The sequence below is a fragment of the Oncorhynchus mykiss genome, chromosome 23 (genome assembly GCF_057628025.1).
Source record: "Oncorhynchus mykiss isolate SJ-2025 chromosome 23, ASM5762802v1, whole genome shotgun sequence".
Lineage (NCBI taxonomy): Eukaryota > Metazoa > Chordata > Actinopteri > Salmoniformes > Salmonidae > Oncorhynchus > Oncorhynchus mykiss.
In genome coordinates, this window is record NC_143044.1 from 37,566,600 (window position 1) to 37,576,163 (window position 9,564).

Below are 9,564 nucleotides of genomic sequence, written 5' to 3' on the forward strand. Positions count from 1 at the left end.
ATGTTGAGGTAAATCCCTGGCAGTGAAAATAAACAAGAAGAGGAATTGATTCTGGTTTGAGGATTACCGTTTAAGTTTGATTAAAATGAATAAACACACTGAGGACTCTTGGAAAAGTAATATTTTATCACATCACTCCCTTCATCTCAATACAATCAGATTAACATGAAAAACATCAATATAGTCCTGATGATACTGTACATCTATTCCAATGTTATACAGATCAATGTTCATTACATTAAAGTTGTAAGACACATGAGAATCAAAGGTAAATTCTATTTCCCCCATAAGTTCCCTTTCAACAAGTTAGTCTCCTGAGCTCCACATTGTTATAACGGCATACAGTACAAGAGCAATACATACATAGATGTCTATTCCTGTCCATACGGTGCGATGCACAGGAATACTGTAGTCCACTCCTCACCGTCTGATGCACAGTAATGAATCTGACCTGGTTGAACTCAGGAATAATATGGTGGGATAATATTAAGGCTGAGCAGTACAGACGTGGCCAGCTAGGTTCATCTAGAACGTAATACCATGTTCTTACGGAATCTGACCACCATTCTTGTGTGTGCCCATCAACTTCAATTTTTCAAATCACTTTCTCCCCACGATGTCTTTAGTTTAAAGGCTTAACGAAAATGTCCCTTTTTTGTAAAAAAAAATAGTAACAAGATCAAATAGAAAAATAAAAATGAGGAAACCCTGTCTGAATAACTAGTCTTCAATACATCTTCATTGGAGGAGCTTCATGAATCTAAAACGCACAGGTATGTATTGAGTGTAGGTAGATTGGTTTTCGTCCCCTTCTGTCCAGTGTAAAGTATCTCTATGCGAGGTCCTCATGCAAGGAATGTCCCTTTATCAGTGCAGTGTGTGTCCTGAGTGGGAGTGTGTGCGTAGGTTGTGTGGCTTTGACTGGTTCATTTGGGCTGCAGGAGGGCTCAGCATTCCGGGGAGATCCTTCTCTCCAGTGTGGACTTGAGACTATCTCGGGCATGGCTGCAGGACTTCAGGGCTTTACCGTGCCTGTAGGTTGCATACACAGACGCATAAGAACTTTTACCTCCACAACAGTGGGAAAATCTAAGCTCATCACAAGATAAAATTAAAACAAGAAAATAAATGTATTTGAAAATAGTTTCAAATAGTATTTATAGGAAATTATTTTCATATAGAAGTAGTTGATTAAGCCAAATACACAGAAAAAGTATTTAAAATACAAATGTACTGTATTTGAACCCATGTCTAATTACATCACAGTGCAATAAATTACTTTCCAATAGTCCCAGTCTATATTTATTTAATAAGGAATTCCCCTTGACCACACACACAAATTGAAGAAAACCTAAATTCCTTCCTATTGACCTCCAATGTAAAAGAGACAACTTCGTAGTAGATTTTTTGTTATAGAGAAATAACAAAACATGCCGAAAAGCTGCTGTGTTGTTCAATGTACATGTAACCAGGTCAAAAATCCCGACCTATGGATCGCAATGCTCCCACGTAGGGGAATGGAGCCTGCGAGAAGATCCCTGTGGCTTCAGACTAGTCAGTGTGGGCGAGTGGGAAATGTGGGGACCCGGTGTTCAAGTAAGCTATGTGTGTGTAAAACATTTCATTACAGGTAAGACATTTAACTTCTTTAGTACAGTCCATTTGTAACTCACTACTTGTAGCTTTATAGTCTGTTTGTGTAGCTAGTCTTGGCTAGCTTAATGTTCTGGTTGGTAGCTAGCTTGCACTCACATGGCTGCTAGCACAGTGATGAGAAGGGGCATGAGGGAAGCCCTACAATATTCCGTTTTTATAAGTAGTGAAAACACTCTGGAGCAGGCAATGTTGAAAAGTTATATTTAGACGTGTTTTTCTTAAAATGGTGTCTAGACGGATCGAACTAGAATTATACCGTGTTCCTCCATCATAGTATGAAATATGAATTCTAATTCTGTGCGTCTAGAAGCCATTGTGATGTCTTAATGCTCCAGTTCCACCACCATATAACTACAATTCAAATTCTGTGCGTCTAGACGCCATTCTGATGTTATAGTGACAGTATTGAAATGTAATTTATTCCATTGTGATGTATTAGAAGATTAGATTTGTTATTTTTCTTCATTGAGGGACACCCTTGAGACCCCAAGGATCATGGAGTTGCCTACTATTCAATGTCCACAACCTACCCAGACAGACTAACGGGTACACACACACAGCCTTACCTGGCGACAAAGGTGTCCAGCAGGGTGGCGTGGTCCTGGGGGAAGTAGTCCTGTTGGACAGCGTGCTCCAAAACCAACAGGTGACCAGGTAACACCTGCACCTTCTTCGCCTTGCCCTCACCCTGGACAGCACAGATTAACATGGGAGCCATATACATTAGGGCTGGCATTACTGCTAATCAGAGTTGGGCTACATTTTTGTAGCCTGTCAAGTTAAATAAATCTCATAGAAAACAGGACATTTTTTGTTCATTTCCTGCAAGTAATGGATTTGAATGGATTGACCCCAACATGGTAACTGACATGGCTGAGACTCAGTGAACGGTATAAGCATGTTGTACATAGTGTTGCTACCTTGAGGAGCCCCAGCATCACCAGTAGAGTGGACAGGAAGCTGTAGGTCTGCAGGGAGGAACCAGAGAATGCCTTCTTCAACAGGATGTCTGTAGGACAAGCAGCGCAACTTAGTCACATTAAGAGTCCCACTCCAACAGAGACAAGGCAGGATGCCGGACAGGACTTAGAGAAGAGGGTGTTTGACTGTTTAGGCTCACCAATAGTCTCCAGGACAGCCTTCTTGACCTCATGGTCATCACTGTACAGAGAGGAGATTCTCAGGAAGGCATCGGCAACCTTATCAGGGTCAGAGACATCCACCTGACCAGGGAAGTTTCCACAATAGATGTTAAAACCCAATGACAACTGTTGTTGCCTTCTAACCTTACACAACAAGGCCCTCTTCAGATACACTTCAACAGTTAAAGTGTGAATGGCCCATGACCACAGTAATCATTTACGTGTTGCTGGATGAGTCCAGTCCTGTTGTCCCCCAGTTTGAGCAGTGTCTCAGCAGTGGGGGAGCTGAGGAAAGAGAGGATCTCTGGATGACAAGTTGGCTCAAGCTTCACTGGGCTCTCTTTTTCATCCTTCACTCCATTCTCCTTCATCTCTTTGCCATTATCCTCATCTTCAACCTCCTCCTCTTCCTCCTCTTCTTCATCAGGCTCTCCCTCATCATCACTATAGAGCGTAGAACAAGGCCAATACAGCATCTAGGACGATAGCTAAATGTTGTATAATTACACCTGTGATGACATCAACACACACCTACCTGAGAGATGCCAGTATGTCAGCCCTGTCCATGTTGTCCATGGTCTCCTTCAGAGCCTCACACCCCTCCTCCCCCAAACAGTTACCTGGACAAAAACAGATCATATATTATAAACAAAACACACAAAATGGATTTGTCATTAACACTTGGATCTATATTTCATGGCCATTCAGACTGATTGAAGTAGTGCGTGGTGAATAATACCATTGAGATCCAGTTTTTCCATATGGGGTTTGTCTTGTACGGCCTGAGCCAACACCAGTGCTGCAGCTTCCGTGATCTCCCCAAAGGACAGATTTAGCTCCTGAACACAGGAATGAACAATCAGACAAGACTGGGTAATCCACACACACACACACCTCTACTGACCTTAAGAGTGGGCAGTCCCTCTCTCAGGACAGCAGAGAGAGCGATGGCCCCTTCAGAACGCACCAGGCAGTCCCCAAAGTTGATCACCTGCACAGTCCTTAGGTGCCTCAGAGCCTGGGGACAGAGAGGGGAAAATATCATTATAAATTAAGAGAACTCGTAAAATAAAACCTAATATGTTAAAAGTAAAAAACTAATACCTGAGCCATAGCCAGCGCCCCTCTCTTGGTGAAGGTGTTGTCGTTGAGGTTGAGGATGCGCAGGTGGGGGTTGTGCTGCATGGCGGTGGCCAGAGCAGTCACCCCAGCATGGTTGATCCCATTCTGGGGCATGTGCACCTCCTCTAGGCTTCCCATCAGCTGACAAGAGAGAGGAGGAGGGAGATGGAGAAACAGAGCACGAGAGAAATTAGGGGGAGGGAGAGTGCACAAAAGAGAGGGGAGAAAAAAAAGAAAGATATTAGGCCAAGCTGCATCTAACAAGCTCAGTGTGTGAACAAGAGACATGTCTTCATTACAGAGAATAATGATATGGGGATAGATCCTCATCATAAAGTTGCAGTTTGTGTCCGTTTGTCTGTACCTGAAATGCCAGGGCAAGGGCTGTGGCTCCTTCGTTCTCCAAGCGGTTTCTGCCTGCTTGGAACACTTTCAGTTTCAGTGGGGCACCGAGAACACTGGACTGTTCATGACACTCAGTCAACGCTGCCGCCAGGATCTAACAGACAAAAACACTGGTTACTTTGTGGCACATCCTAACAGTAGACCAGAAAAACAAATGATGGAGAAAAGTCATTGATGGCCTATGCTCCTAAGTCAGTAAGTACTAGCAGTCACACAATTAGTGTTTCCAAATGCTCACCTTGCCCCCTCCGATGCCCATGCCACAGTTGTTGAGTCTCAGCTCCTGTAGAGAGTGACACACAGAGCTCTTCAGTAGAGTCTCAATGCCCTTTACCCCATCTGGCCCAAAGGCGTTATCACTCAGGTCAAGCTCTCGCAGTCTGGCCCCTGCTGTCATCAACGCACTGCCCAGGGACCTCTGAGGATGAAGAGAGACATGAAGAGCTACAGACTTGTGGAACATACAGTGGCAAGAAAAAGTATGTGAAGCCTTTGGAATGATCTGGATTTCTGCATAAATGTCATAAAATTGGAGTTTGTTATTCACAAGAAGCCTTGCCTGCTGTGAACCATTCCTCGAACAAAAGAGATCTCAGAAAACCCAAGATTAAGAATTGTTAAAGGGTCACAAAATTATCTCTTAAAGCCTTGATGTTCATCAGTCCACGGTAAGACATTGCACTGTGAATGTTTACACTGTGTTCAATAAAGACATGAAAACGTAAAATTGTTTGTGTTTTAGTTTAAGCAGACTGTATGTTTATTGTTGTGACTTAGATGAAGATCAGATCAAATTTTATGACCAATTTATGCAAAGTCCAGATAATTCCAAAGGGTTCACATACTTTTTCTTGTCACTGTATATCAGTATATGTATAAAATTAGATGAAGCACAAGGGGAGGTTGTTAGTGTTGACTCACCAGGGCAGTTGGGATTTCTGAGCGCAAGCGACCCGTGAACATATCACTCCAGTGGCAACTCTAAAAAATAAACAGTTAAAGCAGGATGTAAAGAAATACACTCAACAGTAAAATGCTGACACCCTCCTAAGGATCATGGGGTGAATGGGTGACTTCACTATTTTCAGCAGTAGGCCCAAGTCAGTTTGCTTTGCTAATCCTGGGAGACAGACAATTGATCTCAAGCCTCTCTCCACCCAGTACCTGAAGTTGGTCTTTGCACTCCAAGGCTTTGGCGATAGCCTGCGCTGCCTCCACTCCCACTGTGTTTCCCTCCAACCGCAGGGCCCGGAGTCCCTGGTACTCCTCTATTTCCCGCACCAACTCCTTCACTGCAGAGACAACCAGATTCACCAACAGATGACAGAAGACTATTATCAAAGCTGTTAACCAAGCTGTTAACCGTGTTGGCATTGTTAGAGAACAATGCCATATTTAAGTCTCCTGTTGTTGACCAGTTTGCAATCAGTGCACTCACCAGACTCTGTGTTGTCCAGCTTCAGTCCCTGGCCCTTGTAGCTCAACTCTCCATATCCTACATGAGTCTTGGACAGCGCCTCGGCCAGCAGGGCAATGTCATCGGAAGCCATGGTGGTCTGTCGTGTTGTATGAAAGCAAGAACAGTGAGATGAATTGGCTCGCAAAGTACTGATGATTAACAATTTACTGACAATGAGTACCAGGCATTACCAATGACTATTATTACTGTGCTCATATGAATCAACTACTCAGCCAGGTAACATGAGGTTTGAGTTGCATAGCTAGATAACAAACATGACGGGAAAAGAGAACGCAGTAACGTAGCATTCTGTTTGTTAGTGTGACAAGCTACTAACGTTAAACTATAGTAAGCTAGCCGGCTGCTAGCACACCGACGTTATCCAAAATATAAGTACTCGTTCCTTTAGACGAGTTAGCCTAAAGAAGGTTCAGTTTTTCAGCACTTACGACATCAAATATACACAAAAACAACATATTTAATTGTTGACAAACATGTTACAGTACCGTAACGGATGATATATTATGATAGTCGCGTTGCCTCCTTCCGTGCGCTTGTTGCTACAATGATTAACGTCAATGTTTTTTCTTCTTTCAGTTTTTTGTACACAGTCCCACTAACTAGATTGCTCTTTTCCGCCACTTTGTGGAGTGGAGTTGCAACCTGTTTGCAATACAAGATTAGAGGGCAAAAGAGCGCCTGAAAAAAACCTTTCGAGAAGAAGAGGATCAAATATATTCACGGTACAAATCAGCAGTGGTGGAAAAAAGTTGAAAATTGTCATAATTGAGTAAAAGTATAGATACATCAAAAGAAAATGACTCAAGTAAAAGTGAAAGTCACCTAGTAAAATACTACTTGAGTAAGTCTAAAAGTATTTGGTTTAAAACATACTTAAGTATCAAAATACATTTTTACGAATTACATTTACTTATATGTTAAAAGTATAAATACAAGTATAAATCATTTCAAATTCCTTATATTAAGCAAAGCAGATGGCCACATTTTCTAGTTTTTATTTATTTATTTGCGGACAGCCAGGGGCTTGCTAACCACATTTCCATCCAACCATTTCAAGGGATGAATTACCTGACACATTAAAAAAGTCATGACCAGCCGGATGAAAACAGGAAATGTCCAGGGCCAGATTAAGAAATCACAGGCCTTCCCGACTGTAGGCAACCGGTAACTTACAAAATAAAGGAAAGACATGAGTAAATGAGAGATACAAATGATATGTTGTGTTGTGGGGTGCATTTTCCTTCCAAGACACATTGAAGCTGTTCTGGCAGCTCGTGGTGCCCAAACACCCTTTTAAGACTCAATGTTGGTGTTTCCTTTATTTGGGCAGTTACCTACAGTGGAGAGAACAAGTATTTGATACACTGCCGATTTTGCTACTTACAAAGCATGTAGAGGTCTGTAATTTTTATCATAGGTACACTTCAACTGTGAGAGACGGAATCTAAAAATCCAGAAAATCACATTGTATGATTTTTAAGTAATTAATTTGCATTTTATTGCATGACAAAAGTATTTGATCACCAACCAACCAGTAAGAATTCCGGCTCTCACAGACCTGTTACTTTTCTTTAAGAAGCCCTCCTGTTCTCCACTCATTACCTGTATTAACTGCACCTGTTTGAACTCGTTACCTGTATAAAAGACACCTGTCCACACACTCAATCAAACAGATCCCAACCTCTCCACAATGGCCAAGACCAGAGAGCTGTGTAAGGACATCAGGGATGAAATTGTAGACCTGCACAAGGCTGAGATGGGCTACAGGACAATAGGCAAGCAGCTTGGTGAGAAGGCAACAACTGTTGGCGCAATTATTAGAAAATGGAAGAAGTTCAAGATGACGGTCAATCACCCTCGGTCTGGGGCTCCATGCAAGATCTCACCTCGTGGGGCATCAATGATCATGAGGAAGGTGAGGGATCGGCCCAGAACTACACGGCAGGACCTGGTCAATGCCCTGAGGAGAGCTGGGACCACAGTCTCAAAGAAAACCATTAGTAACACACTACGCCGTCATGGATTAAAATCCTGCAGCGCACACAGCGCATGTCCAGGCCCGTCTGAAGTTTGCCAATGACCATCTGGATGATCCAGAGGAGGAATGGGAGAAGGTCATGTGGTAATGAGACAAAAATAGAGCTTTTTGGTCTAAACTCCACTCGCCGTGTTTGGAGGAAGAAAAGGGATGAGTACAACCCCAAGAACACCATCCCAACCGTGAAGCCTGGAGGTGGAAACATCATTCTTTGGGGATGCTTTTCTGCAAAGGGGACAGGACGACTGCACCGTATTGAGGGGGGGATGGATAGGGCCAAGTATCGCGAGATCTTGGCCAACAACCTCCTTCCCTCAGTAAGAGCATTGAAGATGTGGCTGGGTCTTCCAGCATGACAACGACCCGAAACACACAGCCAGGGCAACTAAGGAGTGGCTCCGTAAGAAGCATCTCAAGGTCCTGGAGTGGCCTAGCCAGTCTCCAGACCTGAACCCAATAGAAAATCTTCGAAGGGAGCTGAAGGTCCGTATTGCCCAGCGACAGCCCCGAAACCTGAAGGATCTGGAGAAGGTCTGTATGGAGGAGTGGGCCAAAATCCCTGCTGCAGTGTGTGCAAATCAGGTCAAGAACTACAGGAAATGTATGATCTCTGTAATTGCAAACAAAGGTTTCTGTACCAAATAGAAAGTTCTGCTTTTCTGATGTATCAAATACTTATGTCATGCAATAAAATGCAAATTAATTACTTAGAAATCATACAATGTGATTTTCTGGATTTTTGTTTTAGATTCCGTCTCTCACAGTTGAAGTGTACCTATGATAAATTACAGACCTCTACATGCTTTGTAAGTAGGAAAACCTGCAAAATCGGCAGTGTATCAAATACTTGTTCTCCCCACTGTGTGTATATACAGTGCCTTGCGAAAGTATTCGGCCCCCTTGAACTTTGCGACCTTTTGCCACATTTCAGGCTTCAAACATAAAGATATAAAACTGTATTTTTTTGTGAAGAATCAACAACAAGTGGGACACAATCATGAAGTGGAACGACATTTATTGGATATTTCAAACTTTTTTAACAAATCAAAAACTGAAATTGGGCGTGCAAAATTATTCAGCCCCCTTAAGTTAATACTTTGTAGCGCCACCTTTTGCTGCGATTACAGCTGTAAGTCGCTTGGGGTATGTCTCTATCAGTTATGCACATCAAGAGACTGAAATGTTTTCCCATTCCTCCTTGCAAAACAGCTCGAGCTCAGTGAGGTTGGATGGAGAGCATTTGTGAACAGCAGTTTTCAGTCCTTTCCACAGATTCTCGATTGGATTCAGGTCTGGACTTTGACTTGGCCATTCTAACACCTGGATATGTTTATTTTTGAACCATTCCATTGTAGATTTTGCTTTATGTTTTGGATCATTGTCTTGTTGGAAGACAAATCTCCGTCCCAGTCTCAGGTCTTTTGCAGACTCCATCAGGTTTTCTTCCAGAATGGTCCTGTATTTGTTTCCATCCATCTTCCCATCAATTTTAACCATCTTCCCTGTCCCTGCTGAAGAAAAGCAGGCCCAAACCATGATGCTGCCACCACCATGTTTGACAGTGGGGATGGTGTGTTCAGCTGTGTTGCTTTTACGCCAAACATAACGTTTTGCATTGTTGCCAAAAAGTTCCATTTTGGTTTCATCTGACCAGAGCACCTTCTTCCACATGTTTGGTGTGTCTCCCAGGTGGCTTGTGGCAAACTTTAAACAACACTTTT

General features: G+C 42.8%; 1 protein-coding gene across 3 annotated transcripts; it reads right to left on the reverse strand.

The window, feature by feature from the left end:
- Positions 1-108: 108 nt before the first annotated feature.
- LOC110502866 (ran GTPase-activating protein 1) lies at positions 109-6,542 on the reverse strand. Of its 3 annotated transcripts, none has more exons than XM_036960603.2 (15): positions 6,291-6,542; positions 5,764-5,881; positions 5,490-5,617; positions 5,247-5,306; positions 4,564-4,608; positions 4,285-4,419; positions 3,903-4,061; positions 3,703-3,816; positions 3,538-3,637; positions 3,334-3,418; positions 3,020-3,242; positions 2,777-2,879; positions 2,577-2,665; positions 2,223-2,344; positions 109-1,032 (listed from the first exon to the last, which is right to left on the reverse strand). In XM_036960603.2, exons 2-15 carry the CDS (start codon positions 5,873-5,875, stop codon positions 948-950), a joined length of 1,560 nt encoding a protein of 519 aa, XP_036816498.1. In that variant the 5' UTR covers positions 5,876-5,881; positions 6,291-6,542; the 3' UTR covers positions 109-947. The 3 variants fall into 3 exon arrangements, with proteins under 3 accessions (XP_036816498.1, XP_090073557.1, XP_021436881.2); XM_090217431.1 differs by having other exon boundaries at positions 3,766-3,816; positions 4,564-4,743; XM_021581206.3 differs by having other exon boundaries at positions 4,564-4,743.
- Between the last annotated feature and the right edge of the window lie 3,022 nt (positions 6,543-9,564).

Bases quoted from the DNA above. Each gene is read 5' to 3' on its own strand.
- LOC110502866 (XM_021581206.3), bottom strand. From the start codon at position 5,875: ATGGCTTCCGATGACATTGCCCTGCTGGCCGAGGCGCTGTCCAAGACT. The intron at 2,880-3,019 runs GTAAATGATTAC...TTCCCTGGTCAG, and splicing joins CTGGACTCATCCAGCAACAC to GTGGATGTCTCTGACCCTGA. The intron at 2,345-2,576 runs GTAGCAACACTA...TGTGCTGTCCAG, and splicing joins TGATGCTGGGGCTCCTCAAG to GGTGAGGGCAAGGCGAAGAA.